The sequence below is a fragment of the Rhipicephalus microplus genome, chromosome 10 (genome assembly GCF_043290135.1).
Source record: "Rhipicephalus microplus isolate Deutch F79 chromosome 10, USDA_Rmic, whole genome shotgun sequence".
NCBI classification, from domain to species: Eukaryota; Metazoa; Arthropoda; class Arachnida; order Ixodida; family Ixodidae; genus Rhipicephalus; species Rhipicephalus microplus.
In genome coordinates, this window is record NC_134709.1 from 13672050 (window position 1) to 13695911 (window position 23862).

The window sequence follows — 23862 nt, forward strand, 5'->3', positions numbered from 1 at the left end:
GTCAGGAATAACAAGTGGTTTATTAACTAGCGGTTGTTTGTTTAGATAATCGTACATGCGCGAATACATAACGGTGAGAGCGCACGTAGTGGTGTGACAGCCCGAGAAGCGTCGTTGATTAAACGCTGAAGTTGGGCTAAAGTCGCTGTGTTAGTTTATTGAACTTATTGAAGAACAATCCGTTTCGCTAGGTCAATATTACTAGCCTTAGCGAAACTAAAACCAAGAACAGCCCTGTATTCTACGCGTGACAGTAAACTCTGCCAAGTAACCCATTTCAAGAAACAAATGCAGTCAGAAGGTCCGTATTCCTTAAGGTGGATAACCTTGACTGACCTTCTACTGTGGAAGACTCATCATCCTCCTGTGCAGTGTCCGTGAAGGGCGTGGTACTTTCGGCGGACTTCTGGTCGAGTGGCGCTTGGGACGAGTGCTTCGGGGTCACTGCGGACAATGGTCAAGGAAGTGAAGTGAAGCTACCTAAGTAAAAGAGTACTGAAACAATTTTGAGATCGCAAAAAAAAGGACATTTTTCGTCTCGATGGTATGCACACTCCACACTGGAGTCGGCACATCCGGAAATATATCGTTTGATTTTAAAGATTCTTCACTCAGCATCAGCAGGCCAGGCCGCCGCAACGGACATTATCCCAATGAGTCAACGCAGTTCCATTGAGTTTGTGAACTCTTGCGTCCTGCATGCCTCAATATCTGAAATCGGTGTCCGGGCCACTGGAGACAATCCACTCATCATCGTTAACGTGTACTACGAGCCGATGACAGATCTGCCGCTGGGGCGCCACGAATTGCTACCTTCCTCTGACGTCACACTGCCGTAAAACGTAAGGGAATCTAAACCCGCGATACTGAAACCAAAAATGTATATTTAAGGTAGCGGTAATAAGAATATATCCTCTGCTTTCCCAGGTGCCACAGAAACCTTGAAACCCTTGAAAACCCTTTTGAGAACCCTTGAAAGAACCATCCGAAAATATTTAAATTTCGTGTTAGTACTCTTTTCAATGCGGATCTGACACACTCTAAGAAAACATCGAGTAAAAGGGTGTCTCTTTGTCTCACAACAATAATCATCTATGTTACGTTTTTTTTTTTTTTTTTTCAATCACTATCGCCGAGTGCCCGGCTCTTTCAGGGCACGAACAACATGCGCGTCATCAGGGTTACATAGCGTTCTTGATAAGAATTGAATGGTCGGTGCCCAGTTTTTAAGAAAGCGCAAGCTGGACGACGATTGTTGTTGTGCGACAAAGAACTTCTTTTTACTCGAAATTTTCTTTGAGTGTGCTCTGCAGGGTCTGATGACAGATAAGTGTCCACGTCGCATATGTCGCGTCTAGGCCTCCGAGATGGGGGGCGTGCCACGCACCCGCCATATCTGAGTCCATGATCATGCTCTCGTAATAGATAGAGAGCAAGTGTCTCGGCCACCGAAGCTGCATAGAGAAATTTCCCTATGCACGCTGTTGTAGCCGCACAGTGAGAAGGGTGGCTGGAGCGTAAGTTGGGCTTAAAATCACTGTAGCCGGGCTTTCCCGAGCATGTTTACTCTACAATTCGTCCTCCCTGGCACCAACACAAGTGTAGAAGCTTGAGCTAATTGGTCGGGGTTCGTGGTGGTGAAGCTGCGCAAGCACTCCATCCCTGGTGCTGTCACCGTTTGAGCTTATCACCTGGCCGTGCTGATGGCCAATCGTTAACATATGGTAGATATGACTGTCAATGTATTGATTCCGCGGGCTTGTGTTTATCCTTATCTTTGCGTACATATTTTCAGACTTTGCAAATTAAACCTGTTGGAAGTCGATGCTCCTTTCTACACCGTCCCATTTTTTTCGTATGTTCACGCTCTGTAACATTCCACGCTATATATCGACACGAAAATCGCAAGACATCGCAAAAACTCACCAGGGAAACGCCGGAGACAATCAGCTCTGTAGTTTCTGCAGATTTCGCACTACAGTCACAACTCGATTTCATGAAACTAGATTTACCGAAAGTCCCGATTACACGAAGATACTCCGATTGCCTTTCAGACAACAATAGGTTCGGTGCTTTAACTCACTAGAAATAATGAAAGAAATTTCGTGATCTCTCCAGATTTAACAAACCTTTTTTTTTTCATGAATGATAGAAAGTTGATCAATTTTTCATTTGTTTCGGGCAGAATGCCACGGCAACGTCACAGAGCTGCTTCACCCAATTTAAACACCGCGGTATAAAAACAAAGTTTCAGATAGCATTTACCAGACGACGCTAGCAGCAAAAAGGTTCGTGTCGCATACCCGAGATGGCGCCAGCAATAGTAACGTTTGTGTCGCATGTCTGAAATGGCGCGCATGCTGCCGGTTTTTGTTCACCTATTATTCCCGACACTTTTCTCCTGTGGCTATTCCTTCGTTAAAAATCCGTGCTGTCGTTGCTAACATAACACGAGCAAGCAAAGATCACCGACGTCGGTCATTTTCAAAGGGCGCGCTTTCGTCTTTGGCGCATTTACGCTACGCAAATATGATGTCATAGTATACCTTTCTCGATGCTACCATATCATCGAATGTACCGAACTAGGTGACCGCCAGAGGCCTCATTCCATTCAACGATTTTCGATTCACGCCCCGCCGTGGTGGTCTAGTGGCGAAGGTACTCGGCTGCTGACCCGGAAGTCGCGGGATCGAATCCCGGCTGTGGCGTCTGCATTTCCGATGGAGGCGGAAATGTTGTGGGCCCGTGTGCTCATGTTTGGGTGCACGTTAAAGAACCCCAGGTGGTCGAAATTTTTGGAGCCCTCCACTACGGCGTCTCTCATGATATGGTAGTTTGGGGATGTTAAACCACACATATCATCACTATCAACACTTGATTCGCGACTGCCCCCAATTTCACTACGTCGAGTTTTAAGTGTATGTAACGCTAGTGTGAATTTCCAATACCAACACTCTCCCCCCCCCCTTCACCCAAAAACTCTAATGCTATCATTTCTGTAAATAAAACTTCATTCACTCTTGAAGTAGCACGTATTTGTGACGTCTGCCAAATGATCACATTGAACACATTCACACACGTGTATCGAACAATCAATGTAAGTTCCTTTTTTTTTTTCCACGCCACTCGTATACTCAGACATCAAACGTCGAACACATGAGTTCTATCATTCCGTTTGAAGCAAATATTTTCTACTACAGGTATCCAAGTGACGTCCTACTTACGCGCTGCTATAGCACTGAAGAACCATCCTGTGAAAGAAAAACAATGCAAGAAATTATTACATGTTACTGCTGCTCCAAATAAACGTAACTTCAATTAAAATAATGCTTATTTTCAGTCAGCCCCGCCACGGTGATCTAGTGGCTGAGGTACTCGGCTGCTGACCCGCACAGGTCGCGGGATGGAATCCCGGCTAGGGCGGCTCATTTTCGGTGGCGGCGAAAATTCTGCAGGCCCGTGTTCTCACATTTGGGTGCACGTTAAGGGACCACAGGTGGTCGAAATTTCCGGAGCCCTCCACTACGGCGTCTCTCGTAATAATATGGTGTTTTGGGTCGTTAAAAAACACATATCAATCAAATCAAATCAACATTATTGGCAGTCACGCTGGCTCTGTGAAAGATATGGCGTCTCGAGATAGCGTGTCGCCGTTCGTGGCGCTGTGCGGGCAAACAATGTAAAGGGGTTTTTAAACCAGTTGGGAAGCGACACTGCAACGCCTCTGCACGTGCTGCTCTGTGACGCGGTGTCGGCGTGGCTTGGAGCCACAATGAAGCAGCACGAAGGAAAAAAAATCTGGCAGACGTGTAGGACATTTAGTGGGAAACACGTCTATCGCTCCTACGGGGGAAAGCCCTCGCGTGCACGTGTGATGCAAGCAGCGCTACCCATCATGTAGCGCCACATCACGATTACTCTCTGAACTAAGGCGGGCCGATGGCTCCCGTTGAGAAGCCCGCGTTTCCACTGGCATTGACACAAACAACGGAGGCAGGCGTTGGTCTCGCGTGGCTACCGCGCACGATTAAGCGATTTTGAGTCGTTTCATACGTTTTCGACTGTGCAAGTGGAGGTACCCCAGCGTGTAGCCTTATAATACGAAATTCTGTTATAGCCCGAGCACTTACTGTCCACGTCATCACGTGTTTTATGCAAAAAATAAGCGGCGAAAAGAAGATAGCGCTTAGGAATGGCAGTGTAGGTGTTAAAACAAACGCATAGCCCATAGTTGTTCAAAGGCCATTTGAGAAGAAAGCTCGTTTCTTTTTCGTGTTTTTCGTGTTTCTTTTTCGTGAACGAAGACTCGTTTCTTTTTCGTGTTATGGGCAATTTTCAGGCAAGAGCGATTGATTTCCTTTTTTTTTTTGCGTACGCTTTCTGATTACAATCTGGTGGGTGGCAGTTTCCTCAATTATTGGTGAAATAGTGGTATTGAAACTCACCCTGGTTTGACAGGTAGACGTACAGTATCGTCAGCAGCAGCAAGATGATGAAGACAGCGCAGCATATCTGACACGGTTCGCCTCCGGCCTCCTTTCTCGCCCATTTGCTGAGAAGGCAAGAAAGTTGCGCGCGCTTTAAGCAACCACATAGGACAGCCGCTTTTCTAGCGGTTGTCATGTGACTTTCTGTGCGCGTTCACCAGTATTACGGAAGCATTCAGTCGGCGCACATAAGCCAGGCTAAATACATGATCGCTTCATGCAAGTTGGTACGCCGTACGACTACACCTACACAGCACACACAAGAAACTTCAAAAGAAACTCATTCACAGAACGACATCATGTAATTCGGTTCACTCACTTGTTGACGCGTATGCTTTAGCATATATGTAGACGACGATCTCTAAGGCAGCCAATCACTCAAATAATTGTTATATCTCTACAAGTACTAGGCGTTGGGCAACCAATCAGTCAAATAGTTATTTTATCTCTACAAGTATAGGACAGCTTCAATGGGCATCTACCGGCTTACAGAAATCAGAAGCGGATTGGATGAAAGCTTATGAAATTACTCGGGTTTGGAGGTTAGTATAACTATATACTTCATTATCAATGTAAGGTAGCCCAAATATGGGTTCGCAGCAGTAAAGTGAGCACAAGCGTCTGTTATTGCCTACCATTGATTACTTATTCTTCTACAAAAATTCACGTATGCCCTATATTTATATATTTATTCTAACTGCGAAAATCCTCAGGTCGATACATGAACGAACGCCTCCGTTCTCGCTGTCCTTCAAAGATCTTCAATTGTTCTTGTTTTGTGTTCGTTGAGAAGGCTGCCAGGCTGGCCGAACAACTCTTAATTAATCACGACTCGTAATGTTTAGGCGATTTGGGTAAGACCACGTGTCTGGAAACATTACCGGAGAAGTGAAGGAATGGTACAAAGAGTTTCCTGAAATTGTTGTATAGTGCTCCTCAGCTTAGCGCATTTTACTGAGTATAGATTCAGTCAACTATATTTATTAAGGCGAAATCGACAGATGATATATCAAACGTGCACTTTTTTTTTACGGGCGCCTTTAGCACACGCGCACCGGAAATACTCCCACGGGGCCACCCCGAAACATTTTTGGTGCCTCGTGAAAATATTCAGTGAATTTTCCCCCTTATAGTTTGAGCTCGCGTATTAGTTTGCGAACATTTGAAGCTACACACACGTAACTTATATTTGAAATAGCACGCATGCGACAATGTTCCTGCATATCCTCCTTTCAGCCTGCCTGCTTACGAAGACTGTCAGGCAATTACAACAACGACTGATATGTGGGGTTTAACGGCCCAAAACCACTACATGATTATGAGAGACGCCGTAGTGGAGGGCTCCGAAAATTTCGACCACCTGGAGTTCTTTAACGTGCACCCAAATCTGAGCACACGGGCCTACAACATTTCCGCCTCCACCGGAAACGCAGCCGCCGCAGCCGGGCTTTGAACGCGCGACCTGCGGGAGTACCTTAACCACTAGACCACCACGGCGGGGCAGGCAATCACAACACCGAATACGTCATTCGCGAAAGTGGCTGTGTATTCGCATTTATGTAAGTGAGCAAAGACAAGCAATGAAAAGCTTTGTAATGGAGCCATAGTTTTTATTTTTTTATCGCACCATATTTCATACAAACTGGTAGAAAGAGTTTCTTCATCAAACACTTCTACTCTGTCGCTTATTCGTACAGATTAACACACGAAGTTAGGCACTGAACTACATTTTTGCCCTAGATGTGTGATCTCCTAAAATCGGCGTTTACGTGCCCAACAACCTTCTAGCCGCAAAGAAAAACGTAAAAAATACAAAAAAACACAGGTTTTATCTCTCTTCATTCGCTGAAACGCCAAGTACTTTTGGGAGTGATGTGCGTCCGGCATGTCGTGCTCTGGTGTCCAGATACACCAGCAGATGACTTCACTGCCTCCGTCGCGAACGAAAAGGTATTTCTAGTAGGCGTTGGCCGGAGGGACTCGCCGGGAAGGCGGAAACTATTAAGAGGCCGTGCCAAGCATCGGAAAGTCTCAAATCCCAGCAGTCGTCGAAGGGGGTAAAAAAAAAATCGACTCTGCCGCTGCTAAAGAAAAACATAGTGCCTCCCATCAAGTCCTGCGGAATCCTGCCCTCGAGAACGCAAAGTCTTCCGCCGGAGGCGCCGTAGTAAGCGCAATACTTAAACGCGGCGAGAGCCACCATTTTCGCAAAAATAAATAAATAAATAATAATGACATGTTCTGCGTCGTATACTTATGAACACTAAATTTGTTCTTTAGCGATCGGGGTACAATAATATTCAGCATACGGTGACACATTCAGCATCGTCGGCCTGCCTTGTGACTTCTACTCTAGATTCTTTTATCAGTGGCGAAGCAGAAGACCTGCACCGCTGCTGTGCGGCGAGAGTAGCTGACGCGCAGTTAGTTCCCATCCGATGATTGGCGTGGTCCTCGGCGTTCCAGTTTCTTTGTAGCATTTTGTTTTATTCGCTAGTGTAAGCCATTGTACTTATTTTAAGTAGTCGCCTTACTGCTGTATATATGGTGCCACAGGAGCTGTCATACCGGCGAAGGCATCGATTTCTGCAGGTTCCACGGCTATGACATGTAGATTCATTTTTGCCAGCGCTCACATATTTGTTTTCTGTCGGTGATTTTCTGAGGCCTTGTTGCCACTGTCAGTGTTGTGTATTTACGTACACTACGTATACTACAGTTGCACTGATCCTACGCGTCTCCGAATGCTCGCACTTCGCTAGACTTTTCACTCCAGCTTAATTTCCTTGCGAAAAACCCCACCTCCTTGTGTCCTCGGGCCACACCGTGGTAGTCTAGGGGCTAAGGTACTTGGCTGCTGACTCGCAGGTGACGGGATTGAATCCCGGCCGCATTTTCAATGCAGGCTAAAATGCTGTAGGCCCGTGTGCTCAGATTTGGGTGCACGTTAAAGAACCCCACACCAGGTAGTCGAAATTTCCGGAGCCCTCCACTACGGAGTCTCTCATAATCATGTTGTGGTTTTTGGGACGTTAAACGCAACATAACAATTTATAAATTGTGTCGTCAGCTTGACCGCAGTATGTTGTAACGCGATAAAAACAGGTGGATGTTAAGCCTTGGGCGGCGAAAACAAGAGCTGAAGTTCGAAGTTTCACTGAAGCAGCTTATGCTGATTTTTACGACCGCTTCGTATTGATGGTGCCCACATACGAGACATGCTTTTATTTTCTTAATATTTTGCCTCTGAATATACGAGGGCGTGCCGTTAGCTAACTCCTGGTGGTTTTAACCCGATATATTTAATTACCTTTATTGTATTGAAACAGCATCACTGGTTTGCTGACAATGAATATTATTATCCGTAACCACTTGTTTTAAAGCGCAAGCTGTTGTGAGATCACAACTCGTGTCTCGCGCAGTTGTGATTGCACGAGCGGGTCGTGCAATCCTTCAACCTATTACAAAAGCTTGTTTTTGTTCCCTTTAAACTGTGGCGCACGCCCACTTCAGCGACAAGTCCTCATTATGGTCAGCCACTGCGTGAACAATTGGCACAAAATTCTTTGCACGTGTTTAGCGGATACGACGCTTTTCATAAGAATGACGATAAATAGCATAGCGAATGCGGGCCTACTACTCCGAAAATTTCATTATTAATGCCCTCGTGGGTATCAAGCAAGCGTACTTGCAGTAGTTACCCAATGAGTGCTTTGAAAGGCTCTGAAAGGCCGCTCTTCTAGCTTTCGCTGTGACTGTGCTGTGCCTTTCGCACAGGCCTGGCTTTTTTTTTTTTTACTGGTGCCAGTGGCCAATGTATGCTTTTCGGTTTCACGTAACCTTCGTGCGCACAGATACTGCGTTCCGAAGGGCGCTTTGGCGAGCTGCTGGGCGTATCGACGCGCTTAAAACAAGCGGGTGAAAAAAAAAAAGATAACGAGACACCCATAGCCCTATGCTAGTCTCGGCTTCTTTCGTTCTGTTCAGTTTAAAAACGGGTGGTCATATAGAAGGACGAATCAGCAGAGGCACCCGCCTACGCGCATGCGCACCCAGAACAGAATAAAAATACCAGCCATTTTTTTCTACCTAAAGCAAAAAAAAGAAAAAATCAAGATCTTTTGCTTTCCGCTTCCTGTTTGCGCAGCGCCATCTCTTGGGTGCCCTCGATAGCTCCTGCGCTGCCACTGCTTATTTTTCGTACCGATGTCAAAGCTTCAGTTTCCGTATCTAAACTGGTTCTTTATTCAATGGCCGTGCTGGGCGCTAAGAAATGGACGGCGTAACGTTCGCGGTGCTTGCCGCATTCTGCGTTGGGCCATCAGATAAGATTCCCCGCTTGCTGGGTTATCTTGTTTTTTTTTTTTTTTGGCAATTTTTTTTTGCCATCCTCCGATTGGCTGTGTAGCGCACAAAAGCGCGTCTCAAGATTAGTAAGCTCCGATCCGTCTTCTTGGCACTGCGTGCGTCGTCTCTTGGACCGACGGTCGTCCAGCCGTTGGATACGCAACAGCCGATGGCAGCAGGGACGGCGGTATGGAGCGCGCATCTGCTGGGGTGGCCTTGGCATCGGATCCGGTTTGGTGAGAGCACGGCTTTCTTGACTCGGCAGCATTTGCTTGGTAGTCTAGGTTACTTGTTGATGACATTGCTAATTATAAGTAGTAGATATCGAAGTGCCACTTGTTAACAGCACTCATGATGCTCGCATCTATCACACCAAACCTAGTGTTGCTAGCTGAAGAGTTGGGTCGCTCTGTGCAGAAGTAGATGCGGAAGGCTCAAACTGTCGAATTCGTGAGATTTCACGTCCCACAACCATCATACGATTATGAGAGACGCGGTAGTGGGGGACTTGGGAATTTTCGACTACGTGGAGTTCCTTAGTGCAGCTAAATCTAAGCGCAAGGGCTTCAAGAATTTTTGCCTCAGTAGAAAATGTGGCTGTCGCGCCCGAAATTCGATCCTGCGACCTGCCGGTCAGCAGCTGAGTGCCTTAGCCACAAATCCACCGTGACGGGTTGAAATTATTGAATCAATAAGCACATCAATACGCATGTGCGCAGCAGAAGACAGCGGAATTGAAGAGTGTTGAAAGGCAGTCTCCGAACTACTTGAAGAAAGAGACGTGAAGCTAAAAGAGGTTATGCATCTGCATAACCTTGAACGCGATGACAGTTACGATATGCGCGGATACGTGCTATCTTTCAAGGCAGGCTATCACATCACTTCGTATCTCGAGAACGTATACTAGAGCAGCCCTTGCAAAAGAGACTTGGTCGCAACTACCGTTGACATTACTTCCGATTGAGGCTGCCGACGTAATCGCGACAATGCCGTACGATGATGCGCGTGATTACGATCGTCAAGCTTCAGCTGACGTACACTGCACTAAGAGAGGGTAGTGAACTTACTCCGCTGCTTCTTTGACGCAGTTGGCGTTGCATGTGATAGGTGACGCCACATGCAACTTTAATGGAAGCTTCACTTGCAGAAGCTGCTCGCCACTGGCCGTACACGAGTTGCGACGCGGGACTCTTTGCTATTTGGAACATTCTTGCCTGTATTAACTGTTATTTGACTATAGTGAGGGCGAATGTTGCTCTCGGTTTGTTTTTCTTTTATTTTCTTCTGCGATATAAGAAGCTGAAAGTCGGCCCGATGGCAGCCAACGCACACCGTGCTTTTCTCTTTCTTTTTTTTTTCTGGTGCGATGCACTTCAGGTATGAAGCCAAGTGAAAAAAGATCAAATTTTTCAATGTTGTTTTTGTTTTTATGTTAAATTCGCCATTTATTGCCCGTCATTTTGCTGTCTAAAGCGTCCATCTATAGAAGTGTGGCAGCTTGGGCTAGTTGCTATGGCATGACAATAGTTATAGCGCGAGACCAAAACGATGACACGTGCACAGACAAGAACACGAAAGACACGAGCGCTAACTTCCAACTGAGTTTATTGTGCAGAGCACGAAAATATATAGAGCAGGTCTCGCGCTATAACTATCGTCAGTCCATCTATAGACGCAAGAAATCGTTAAACCATCCACCCTCCGTTAACCCGTAACTTGAAGTGCCATTTTTCTGTGAGCCATGCAATTAGCTTGATATGTAGTATTTCGTAGGTTATTTAGCAATCATATCATGTAAAAATGTCATAATGCTCTAAAAGCGTCGTCCACACAAAATTTTCAATCATAACAGTTGCAAACTTCTCACTAGGTGCACACGTATGTCAGCCTGCAAACCACAAATTGGCTTTCTTCTTTTTTTTTTTTTTTTGAAGACTTGTGACATTTTAAACAGATTGATTTGTGGAGTTTAACGTCCCAAAACCACCATATGATTGAGAGACGCCGTAGTGGAGGGCTTTAACGTGCACCCAAATCTGAGTACACGGCCTACAACATTTCCGCCTCCATCGGAAATGCAGCCGCCACATTTTAAACAGAAGCACATTAGATAATGTTAAGAAAACCGGGAAAGCCCTATACCCGCCATGTATTTTATGTAAATTTTATGTCCCTTCGTTTTCATAACCATAAAAGTTACCGTAATTACTGAACCATCACTGTGATCATAAGCCCTTCTTACTGAAGAATAATCTCTCAAACTCGTAATGCTAACTTGTATTTTTTTTTACTTGAGGCACCTGATTATCACCCGTTAATCGGTATTATATGTCGTGTTAAAGTCCTTCCTCGCACAAGACTTCGACACTTGCTCACACCTTCTCAAAATGCTCGCTGAAATCTGTTTCTAGATGCATTGGTTGCTGGGACAAACGGACTGTAGCGATAAAAATTGTGGAGGTCACAGGAGCGGGTCACGAATAGCACGGCGACGCCTTCTCTTATCCCGATTACCAGAGAAGCTCGAGAATCCTTTTTTTTTTTTTGTTTATTTGCCAGCCTGCGTTTTCGGCCCCTTCAACTGCGTGCACACCGGAAAGCCAGAAAAATCGCAAGGTGTCACTTTTGCAGGCACCCCGGAAGCATCGAGTGATAAGCCACTTTTAGTTGGGCTTGCGTAACGAGCCTATACGTACGCAGCATGGCTACGGGAAGAGAGTGCGCATGCGCAGTACGTAACGCATCTATTCCATGTATGCGTGCGTACGCCCGACAAAAAGACGTGGCGTTCGCAAACGTGACGAGGCGGAGCATGTGACGTGGGAACCAGATGACAAAATGGCAGCGATGGCGTCGAATGCAGAGAGCAACAGAGCCGGCCCAACTCGAGTATATTTCACTTTGAGGGACGATGTTGAGCTGCTAGCGGAAGCACAAACCAGCGATCCGTTCAGCCATCCGGAACAAACCGACGTACACCGTGGATCCAAAATTATTCGCCTTGGTTTGGGTGCTAGTGGCCATTATGACAGCCGCTACCCCACGAGTGTGCTAAAGAGCACCCAAAAGCTGTTTTATTTCTGATAACATACGTCTAGTTGAACCGAACGCATCTCGGTACGGTCAATACGGTGAACGAAAGGTGTCGTTGAGTTCTTCGCACGCAGCGTACGCAACGTATCGTGCCGAGTACGTAGGCTCGTTATTTACTTATTTTATTTATTTATTTATTTATTTATTTACATATACTGCCAATCCCAACAGGGATTATTGCAGGAAAGGCACATACACTGTGAAAGGCCAAGATTTATACAGAGGGTACTCACTGAATTATTATAATAACGAGTGACAGAAATACATTTGATGACTACATCAGTACCACTAAAATACATTCAGTAGCATAAGACATCAATTCCAACTATTACTGGAAAAAAAAAGAATAGTGAGCACTTCTAACAGTGGACAAGAAAAAAACAGAGTTCGTCAATTCTGATGACAATAAATAACATTCGAGCAGGGATGAAAAAGTTTCCAATGATTGACTGTTTGTTATACTGATTGGCAAGTTATTCCACTCGCGTATTGCTAGTGGAAAAAAAGAATATTTCAGACAGTCCATCCGGCACTGATATTCATTCAGTGTCTGAGAATGCTGTTGTCGTGTTGGCCTTGTTTCTTTAAATGACATGTACTTTGAACTGTCTATGTTTAGCTGTTGTGAACTAACTGATATAGGAATTTCTGACGTGCCAGTTTAGCGCCGTTTTTTATTGTTAAGAGACCTGCTTTTTTTAAAAGTTCTGTGGGTGAGTCAGTTATTCTGTACTTGTTATAGACAAATCTTATCGCTTTTCGTTGTATTCGTTCTAGGGCATTTATGAGATGTGCGCCCGAGTAAAACTGTCTGATATCGCGCGTTCCGTTTCATATATGTACTAACTTGCAGAGGCAGTGCTCGGTGCACTCCGCTTCCTCGCCTTCCTTCCAGACGTTCCGAGGCGGCGAAAACACGTATGTGGAAGCTTCGCCGAGAGGCAGCACTGGTCGGAAGTCTTATCGCTTGTGCCGATTAAAAAAAAAAACTGACGTAATGTGCTTCCTCTCGCCACCGCGGAGCCTCTGGAACCAAGGCGCAGAAGGGGAGTGCACTGTTCACTGCCACTACGAGTTAAGATATTTCGTTAGATATTTTGTCGTGATATCACTCGATGCTTCGCGGCGCCTGCAAAAGCGACACCTTGCGGTTTAACTGGCGTTCCGGCGTTCGTGCAGTTGAAGTATGGTGGCTACCATAGTTGAAGGGAGCGAAAGCGCAGGCTGGCAGGTAAAAAAATAAAAAGGATGCGCTTGCGCAGTGTGTACCACGGCCGGTCTGGAGGCGCGCGCTCCAGACTGGCCGTGTGTACCCTCGAGCTTCTGCGGTTGCCGTGAGAGGGCGTCGCGGTGCTGTTCGCGACGCGCTCTCGTGGCCTCAAATTTTTATCGCCACAGCGCCATGGCCTCCGAGATGGCGGGTGCGCGCCCCGCCTTCTCGGAGGCCATGGCGCTGTGGCGCGCGCTCCAGACTGGCCGTGTGTACCCTCGAGCTTCTGCGGTTGCCGTGAGAGGGCGTCGCGGTGCTGTTCGCGACGCGCTCTCGTGGCCTCAAATTTTTATCGCCACAGCGCCGTGGCCTCCGAGAAGGCGGGGCGCGCACCCGCCATCTCGGAGGCCATGAAGGTACAGTACATAGGTACAAAAAAAGCACGTTTTGAGATAATCGCGTATAAAGTGGAAAATACGCTTTCTTAAAAAAAACCGCAACGCAGCCCGCCAATTGAAGGACATTTTTAGTAGGCACTAACCATATACTCATCACCGATATCACTTTTTCTTTTTGTGTTGAGGCGTCTGGCCTGGCGGGGCCTTCTTTGTCGCCTGCTTTGCAGCCCTGACAGCGAAGTACTGTTGAGGCAGGTCAAGTGCGCGTGGTCATTTCACTGGGTAGTGACCTGGCGAAATTCCAAACGAGGTCAGCGCACTCGCACGAGTTATATTGCTATCACTAAACGTGATTACAGCGTCAAAACTGCATATTTTCAGTGTTAGGCGTCCGAGAACCTTTTTTTTTTTTAACGCGCTCCCACATGACATTGTTGAATGACTCTTTGGGGTTTTGAGTTTTCCCATACAGGCATTTCACTATAGCAATTCGAGATTATTAAGTTGTTCCTGAATTTGCTTCATAGCCTCAAGCACAAATGCCGGAAGGTGTTCTTTGTGAACATATGGTTCACCACTGAACTGGTCTTTGTTGAAATCGCACCAGGTATCGGCGTCCTTGGGGGCAAAGGTCGTGGGATGGATTGGTATCCACTGATGCCATGTGGAAATATGTGGCCCCGACAGCATTTCACATGTTCTCGAAGCTGCCCATATTTCTTCTAATGGCTAAACCATGTTACTTTTGGAACTCTGAACAACTCGCGCAAACACGTGCAAAAAAAAAAAAAAAATGTGCCCGCGAAGTATTTTTACCTGCGGCTAAAAAATGACTCGGCAGCTGAAGTATTTGTTGCCAGACCAAATATCATTACCACTAAACTTGTCCGAAAATCAGTGCCCTTCCATTCGGCGCTTTTTTCGCTGCCCACGTGTGCACTCAGCTGAAGCGTACCGGCTTCACCTGAGTGACATAAGTGTGCAGACCACGGGATCACGTGACCGAAGGCATATTACGCGCCATCTAGCGATGTGACGCCTTCTGCGGTGCGCATGCGCGTCCCGTCGAATCACTTGACCTCTCTTGTCCCTCTCTCCGATGCGCTCGTAGCCAAACCGACAACTGGGTGTCGCTGTATTTGCTAGATCAATTTAGTGCCGTTTTTTTTTTCCTTTGTGGTTACCGGCTGCGACAGCGCCGAATCTAGTGCCGGGCTCGCGTCGTTATTTATGCCACCTTATTAGCATATCTAAGAGTAGCGAGCCTCGCAAAACCTGATGAAGCCCTGCACACAGTTAAGTTTTTTTTTTTTCAGCCCAGCTTTCCTTTCTGGCGTTAGGTCAAGTTGAATTTAAAGGAGCCTAATTATGATGAAACAAGCGCAATAAGTACGAAGGAATACTTAAAATTAGTTTTGGATTTTATCAACCTTATTATAGCCCAATGAGACTATATTCAGTGATTAAATTAGTATCTTCATCTGATTGAATTCTCCGAGTGGCGGCTGCATTTCCGATGGAGGCGGAAATGTTGTAGGCCCGTGTACTCAGATTTGGGTGCACGTTAAAGAACCCCAGGTGGTCCAAATTTCCGGAGCCCTCCACTACGGCGTCTCTCATAATCAAATAGTGGCTTTGGGACGTTAAACCCCACAAATCAACCAATCATTGAATTCTCCGAGCACATAGAAATTCAACTTCAATTACGTTAATGGATCTGTTAGAACTTCTTTAATTGCACCGAAGTATAACCAGAACACTTTAATGATGCCATGACCAACCACACTTAGACAGATTTTTCTGTTTACCATGGCGCTGCCTCATTAGCCTAGTTAAGTGTAAATATACTAATTATGCCACGTGAAACTCCTGTTGGCTTCATGTGTGACTGGATATCTGACGAACTAATCAGCCATAACTAGTACCCGTCCTAACGCTAGGCCTAAATGAGCTTAATTCGACAAGGAGTAATTAGTGCCTACCAGGTTTTGGCGCCTCTGGACTCGCGGGGAAGTCGACTTGATTCAATTGGCCGCGATATGATTTGCCTCATTGGAGATAATTTTTCTTGGCTAAATTAAATGATAGCATGACCAACCATGCTTAACCGAATTTGGCTGTACTTGTATTTTCTCGACCCATCTAGGTGCATTGAAGCATCGCTACGCTTAGCATAAAACAGCAACATGGACTGGGCTTAAACTTATGTATACGCCCGAATTTATTAGGTGATACCGCCCTCAATTAGGCTACATTAGATTTGGCTACACTTGCGTTCACTTAACCAGGCTCATATAGGTTCAGCTCGCCTTAACGCGACAAAGGCAAGCTGATCTCAGAAGATTTAAATTTTGGGGGCTTGGCTTCATCGGGTTTGGCCAGGCTGGCTACGCTTAGTTATGAATCGACCGGCTTAAATAACTACGTGAGCCCGGCGTTGGAACCGGCGCCATCGCGGCCGCTACGTAAAAATAAAAAAAAAACAGCATATCCACGGGGTGCGTGATGATGAGTTGGGCGAAGCATCCCTGCGTTTGTTCGTGCGTGCGTCCGTCCGTGCGTTCATCCATGCGTCCATACATCCGTCCATTCATCTGTGAACACTCCATGTACCGCCTTCTCGCATCTTTTCATCCTATACAAGTACCGCCATCCAGTGGGCATTCCAAGGACTAAACGAGAGGTTGCATGGCCGGACTAGAGGAGCGGTACGCGCGCACTGTCTCACGGCCTGCGCTTAGTGTCTAGTTCCCGCCTATCACCGCCGCTAGTTCATGGCACTGCGGCCGAACCCTCGCTAAACCAAGGAGGCTACGTCCAGCGAGTTTAACGTGGCAACATTTTCTGGTCAGATATGGCTCAAAGTGCGTCCTTATGTTACTAGTTTCTTTTAGCAAGCATCAAATTCAAGGCAAATTTTATTGGAGATTAGGTCGCCGATACTCGTCTCTGTGGGTTATTTCATCAGAAACAACCATCTTTTTATATTTGCATAACGTGCGCAGGTGCCCTCATCAATTCAAAAGGGTGCGCACGTGCAGCTCCTCTGGTCTGGCCGTGGAGGTGGCTACCTCCTCCTCCTCCTGCTACTGCTACTACTACTGCTACTAATTGCATGCATCGCGGATGCACGACCCACTGCTTAAGGAGTTTCGCCCCTAAAACGGCACAAGTGGTGATGGAGCAAAGGCAGTGACACCCAGGTGTCGCTCTGGCTACTAGCTCGTCGTAGAGGGCGATGCCAACTGATACGACGGGATGCGCATGCGCACCGCAGCAGGCACCTCGTCGCTAGATAGGGAGCCTTCGGTCACGAGATCCCGTGTTCTGCGCACTTATGCTCACGCCAGTACCTGAAGAGGGTGAAGCAGGCCACCGCAGAGCTTTCGAAATATTCAATTTTCAGACAGAAAGAAGTCATGCTAGAACAAACAAATGACTAATTCTGGTTCAGAAAAGGCTGCAGATTTCAAATGGTGCAAAAAAATGATCTTTTTTTTAAATATTTTTGCCTACATTGAGATCGAGCTGTGTGAAAGCGCCCCGTCGTGGCACTGATGCTGCAAAACAAGCTAGAAGAGAAATTTCAACTTGCCGCTTGGGAAAAGACCTACAGTAGTAAGATCCACGATGAAACTGGCAACAAATATAGTGAATTTTAGCCTTCCTGATCATTCTGTGTAAGCGCTACAACTCTTTCAAATATTTTCTATTGTTTTTTTTTTTCGGAACTTGTATTTGTGGCAGTTTTCTGCACGTGGAGCACTCTTCTGCTACTGAAAATTTTTCATGAAAACCTGGCACGATTTCTTATCATTTGAACAGGCGTACAATAACCTGAATTTAAGCAAAATGATGCCAAAAGATTTAATATGGCTGCCTGTTATACGAAGGTGCCCATAGTTCTAGTGCATGCATTTGGTTATTCAATTACTGTTTTTATCTTTCACCCAGATCTCATTCGTTTTGGTTGCCCCGCCGCGGTGGTCTAGCTAAGGTACTCGGCTGCTGACCTGCTGGTCGCGGGCTCGAATCCCGACTTCGGGGGCTGCATTTCCAATGGAGGCCGAAATGTTGTAGGCCCGTGTGCTCGGATTTAGGTGCACGTTACAGAACCCCAGGAGGTCGAAATCACCGGAGCCCTCCACTAGGGCATCTCTCTTAAACATATGGTCGTTTTTGGACGTTAAACCTAACATATCAATCATCAATCTCGGTGCGCTCCCGCATTGTTTGCAAAAGGACGGTACGGTCAAACGAAAGCCAAATCACCTTTCGTCCAAAGGCCTTTGATTGATGAACCTTTTCATAGATTAGTAGTCAACATTGTGGGACCTTTACCAGAACAAGCGGCGGACAACAAATACATGCTAACACTTGCTTGCCCTGCCACAGGGTTCCCGCAAGTCGTGCAGTTACTCGCATTAAGCTCCACAGCAATCGGGAACGCGCAACTCGGTCTTTTTGCCGGAATCTAATTTCCCATTGAAATTGAAGGTTCTGTGTTTACGAGCGCGCTTACCACTACGTTTAAAAAAGAAGGGGTCGTCCAGCCACCGAATATGCCACAGTGGTGGAGAGGAGGTGACTGGCTGTGACAATAAAGGTCTGACCACGTGCACGTGTTACCGCGTGACAGCGCATACCTTTGTGACGCGGTGCCGTGCGCTCTCCCTGTAGAGAGAGGGCATCGTGCCGCGTCAAAAAGCAACGCGCTGTCACGCGCTAACGCGTTGCTCGCTCGTGACCGCATGCGAGCGAGAGTTCATACGCGCTTCGCGCTTTCCGAAGATGGCCTGACTTCTCTTGCGCCCGAGGAAGACGCTCCTTGTCGCGAGCGGCTGCGAGACTTGGCACGAGGGCGCTTCTCTGTTTCTACAGCTTCCATTGCATGGAATCGGCATTGCTTTTGTGAATGCAGACGCCAACAAGCTCGCTCTAGGGCAAATTGTTGATCAACTACATCCAAGGAATACGTATTCTTGATTACCGAATGTACTTGTTGCGGTATCGGATGTCCACCAGACGACCGCTGGGTAACTTCAGAGCCTTGTAGAAATAACTGCGTGGCATTTCCTTGCGCTCCCGCTCGTCCGGGCCACTCTGGGACGAAGTGTCGCTGGACCTGGATGCGGAAACGTTTATTTGTCCAGTCTCTTTTGTATATGCGCTCTTGTCAAGTTATACTGTTGTCACCTTTGCGTGCAGTCCTGCTATAATAATTAGACGTATACTATGTCATATGAATAAAATCATTGATTGATTGATTGATTGATTGATTGATATGGGGGGTTTAACGTCCCAAAACCACTATATGATTGAGAGACGCCGTAGTGGAGGGCTCCGGAAATTTAGACCACCTGGGTTTCTTTAACGTGCACCCAAAATATATGAATAAAATCGGATATTTTATTCTGGGCAATTGAAGTAACTCGCCAACTATTAGACAATTTCAGAATGACACACAGATGCCGATACCTGATGCCATAGTCAGGAACTATGTTGCAACGCCCCGCCGCGGTGGCCTAGTGGCTAAGGTACTCGGCTGGTGACCCGCAGGTCGCGGGATCGAAGCCCGGCTGCGGTGGTTGCATTTCCGATGGAGGCGGAAATGCTGTAGGCCCGTGTGCTCAGATTTGGGTGCACGTTAAAGAACCCCTGGTGGTCGAAATTTTCGGAGCCCTCCACTACGGTGTCTCTCATATTCATGTAGTGGTTTTGAGACGTTAAAAACCTACATATCATCAACTATGTTGGAACCTCCGGACTGTACTCAATATGAAAAAAAAATGAAGCGATCGACATTAAAACATATGAACAGTGATGAACATCTCCTATGTTGTGGAACTGAATAATAAACTAGCATACAACAAATTATTATATAAGAATGAACTCCATGTTTATGAAGACCATATTCGTGCAGGCACACATGTGGCGAACATCCTATTGTTGCTATCACAAGGCGTGCATTTCGGTGCAAAACGAACTGGGCAAGACTGTGCTTGTAATTCTGTATACACTTTAAAGTAAAATTAACTCTATAGAAAAACACCCGAACGTTGATAAAATCGTATAGGGTTATTGTAGAATTCTCAGAAAGTTTTGCCGTAGCAGATGTGTCGCAGGCCCTGCTCAAGTTGACTAGCTGTGTCGAGTAGTATAAGCTGCGCTCAAAGAACACATGTTCGCTTAAAGACGGGGTAGGTTATTACAATAGTGTTGTTACGGAGAATAAATGCTATTAACTTAACTAAAGAGTGCAGAGAACGAACTAAAATGCGTACTTAGATTCGTCTTCCTTCTTCTTCTTGCGCTGTCTCCTGCAGAGTGAAATGGCAAGACAGCAAACGTATGGCATCTTCGTCACAGAAAAGAACGCTAACAGGATATAGTTACAGGTGAACAAAGGAAAGCGTTCATTCTAGCCCTCGTTCTCAAAAGCGTTAGTGTTGTATTGGTGAGTCGCAAGTGCCGCTACTATGACACGACTTAACCACTTCTGACGAATATACAATAATAACAATACTAATAATGGTGGTGCGTCGTAGTAGACGGCTCCGGAAATTTACACCACCTATAGTGTTGAGTGCTTGCACTGCAGGGCACAGTACACGGACTTCAATAGCATTTCACCTTCCTCGAGATGAAACCCCCGTGGCTGTTAACAAACCCACGACCTTCGAGTCATCACAAAGTACCGTAATGGCTGTGCCACCTCTAGGGATCAATATACAAACTAAGGCAGGAAGTGTAGTATATAGCTGCCACAAAAGATCAGTGTCTGTTCTGTTCTGACGCTTAGCTTGATTCTAGGATCATTTACAGTATGCCTGCAGGAGCGAAATAAAAATGATATCGTGCACTTGGATTTGTGTGTACATTAAAGAAATCCAGGAAGTCTAATTTAACTCAAAATGATCTACTGTGGCGTGTTTCTCAATCTTGCACGAGTATAGTGCAAAACACAGGTTACGTGCGCTCTCCCACACACACACACGGCACAATTTTACAGGCATGCAATTTTCAGGAGGAATGAGATATCTTGCGGCCGAATATGACTCAAGCTGGAAACAAGTTCGGTTTTCGTAGGAAAGTGCTGCTTGTCGCTGAAGACACTTGGCGAACACTGTGCCATCCAGAACTACCCGTCCGAAATGACCATGCATATCTAGTCCCACATTCAATATATTCCTAGTTGGGCGAGATAACGGACGTCGATGAAGGTGGCAATGCACTAAAAATTGCGAGTACTTTCTCGTATGAAAAATGTACGGTGACATCAGAAACTCGGGGCCGACACTGGCCAGAAACTTTTTTTTATTTGTGAGTTAACTGCGGCACACGACGCGCTGTGAGGAACGTTAGGGTAACCATGGGATGGTTTTCGGGTTCAGTCGCCGGCAACGCATCACCAAAGTTTCAACATTATGAATTTTTGTGTATAATATATGTGCACACTTGCACACACAAGCACGAACTTGCATTAAGAAAGGTGGGAACCCTCACTCCGGTACAGTCATTGCTAGGCTCTGCAAAGCACCCGGTTCCAATTCGCATCCTATAAGCGTGACACCACCTATAGTCGTCTAGGGATAATAGTCTAGGGATAACCCTGAGGTTGCGAAATCAAATTCAGCCATGGCAGCCGCATTATCGCTGGAGGTGAAGATGCTTTAGAGCCCTGTACTTAAATTTAGAAGCACGTTTAAGAACCTCACGGGGTAAAAAAAAATTTCGTACAACCACCTACCGTAACCCTGATAATGATACCGTGATTTTGGACGTAAAAGCCCAACAAATATCGATATTAAGCCTTACTGCATGCCATGCTTAAGGTGACTCATACTCGCCTCTTCTTCGCCTCCAGATAAGCCTCGTAGCTTCCACAAGGGTACACGGCAGAGGGATCGACCAGGGTTCCCGGCTTATCACGTGACATGAGCGGAGGCGCGAGGACAACATCGCGATAAGGAATTGAAGCAAGTCGTAGCGGGTACCTGCACCATGAAAGAGCCACATTCAGCAGTTCCGAGAACCCTTGTGAAATATTTTAAAACGTAAAGTATAAGATGCTTCATCGATCGCGAGAGTTGGCAGTCCGCGTCCTACGTCACTGGCTTCATCACGATTGATGCAAAAAAATATCTCGCCTGATGACGTCACCATGCGAAGCACGTAGTGACAAAATCTAGCGTCACTTTCATCACATAACGCGAGGTCACGTGTCAAAGTAGTCGCATGCTGTTGACTCGAAATGCTCAATGCGGTCACGTGGCTCCGCCGCGGTGGTCTAGTGGCTAAGGTACTCGGCTGCTGACCCGCAGGTCGCGGGTTCAAATCCCGGCTGCGGCGGCTGCATTTCCGATGGAGGCGGAAATGTTGTAGGCCCGTGTGCTCAGATTTGGGTGCACGTTAAAGAACCCCAGGTGGTCAAAATTTCCGGAGCCCTCCACTACGGCGTCTCTCATAATCATATGGTGGTTTTGGGACGTTAAACCCCACAAATCAATCAAATCAATGCGGTCACGTGTAGGAAGCTGGCAATGCCTCCGATCCTGGAGTCAGAGAAAGCACATTAGCTGCAAAAAACTTTCGGGTGAGAGTGGTGTGGGATTAGAATTTTTTTTTTTGCCTTCGAGTCGTCTAAGGTTAGGATGATTGCCTAAAACACTGTTTTTTTTGTTTTTTTTTTAGAACACGAATTCATTTACCTTATGTATCCGCACAAGGATACTGGATGCAATTTTGATTCACTGAGCGAAAAATATGGGCCCATCATGAAACCAGTGTAGGTTTTCGAAGCACCTCACTAATTTACGCACAGAACGAGCACGCACTTAGAAGGTAGCTCACCGCGCGGAGGTCCTGGGCATAGGTACCACTGGACGAGACTGCATAACAGGGGCGTACGCCGGACGGTTTTGCCACATGGCTTCTGGATGACCGAGACTGCTTGTCTGTTGAGGCTGAAGCAGGCGGTAGTGAGCCACGTCGCCTGCATATCGTCCCTGGGGTATCATTAGACGAACGTTTGTACAACTCCACCAGGCCTCGTGGAGATCATCTTCTTCAGCTCACAGTGAACAACCTGGCAGCTTCGAGCCAAAATTTCTGTGGCACGTAGACGATGATTATGATGATGGCCTCTGTGATGATGATGATGATGAATCCACAGCCATGGCTCATACCCACTCAAAAGGATTGGCTAAAAATTGATTACTTAATTTAGTGAGCCATTCTTTGTATTTAAGGTATGTACCCCTCCCCCTTATTCCCCCCCCCCCCCCAAAAAAAAAGAAACCACAGATAGAACGGCAGGAGCTTGTTACTTATTATTGGCTTTTGCCCGCCGCGAGGAATTCGCCATGAGACTGGTGGTTACTATATAGGGGTATCTAGAGAGAGAGAAAGAGAGAGAGCGAGATGAGGAACAAAACAATCTGATGATGACTCTTTGTGAGTTCTAACGTCCCAAAACCACCATATGATTATGAAAGACGCCGTAGTGGAGAGCTCCAGAAATTTCGACCACCTGGGGTTCTTTAACGTGCACCCAAATTTGAGTACATGAGCCTACAACATTTCCGCCCCCATCGGATATGCAACCGCCACAACCGGGATTTGATCCCGCGACATGCGGGTGCGCAGCCGAGTACCTTAGCCACTAGACCACTGTGGCGGGGCAACAGAACGATCTCCACAAGAATAAAGGAAAATTTAAGAAATACCTGTCTACTGAGAGTAATAGAATATGCAAAATAAAGAAGTAATGAAAGGAACTCTTTTTGTGTTGGTGAGAAATTCGCACCTGGCTAAGCAGACATTCCTGTTGCTGAATCCTACAAAGATGTTCCAGGGGGAATGATGTTTTCAGAATTCATTGTTTTTGGATTGCAAAACTATGGAACGCCGCCCCCCCCCCCTTTTTTTTTCATTTGAATGAGATGCTGCTGTCACTCGTTAGGCCCTTGATGTAAAATCTGAAAACACTGTAACATTGTTTGCCATATACATGGCATTAAGGTAAGAAGCCGCGGTTCTCTCGGATCTAATGACCAGCAAACCTTCGGATTTCTGTGAGAACCGCTTTTAGGTGAGCAAACTGCTTACAACAATTCGTCTGTGGTGCGTCACAGCACTCAAGCCGGCCTTCGTTATTTTGTAACGTGAGCACTGTTGCACAGTTCATCAGATTTCGACGTTCTAATCGAAGAAAGTTGAACATCTGTTCAATTCTCTTGAGGAACTTGAAGCTATAGCTTCTAAAGCATGGCCTCATTATCTGTACACCGGGACACCACTAAAGGTTGCACGCATGCTGTCCAAG

At 46.4% G+C, this 23862-nt stretch overlaps 2 protein-coding genes across 2 annotated transcripts in view; one reads left to right on the forward strand and one right to left on the reverse strand.

The window, feature by feature from the left end:
* Positions 1–22536, reverse strand: LOC142774866 (uncharacterized). Its single transcript, XM_075876011.1, has 7 exons — positions 22358–22536; positions 21386–21532; positions 19820–19855; positions 18526–18660; positions 4446–4552; positions 3225–3251; positions 1–444 (listed from the first exon to the last, which is right to left on the reverse strand). The coding sequence occupies exons 1-7, from the start codon at positions 22534–22536 to the stop codon at positions 278–280; spliced, it is 798 nt and encodes a 265-aa protein (XP_075732126.1). The 3' UTR covers positions 1–277.
* The window catches only part of LOC119180753 (uncharacterized), a 25666-nt gene continuing 10735 nt past the window's right edge, over positions 8932–23862 (forward strand). The window contains exon 1 of the mRNA XM_075875075.1: positions 8932–9070. The gene's annotated coding sequence lies outside the window, so the exon portion shown is untranslated. The remainder of the gene's footprint in view (positions 9071–23862) is intronic.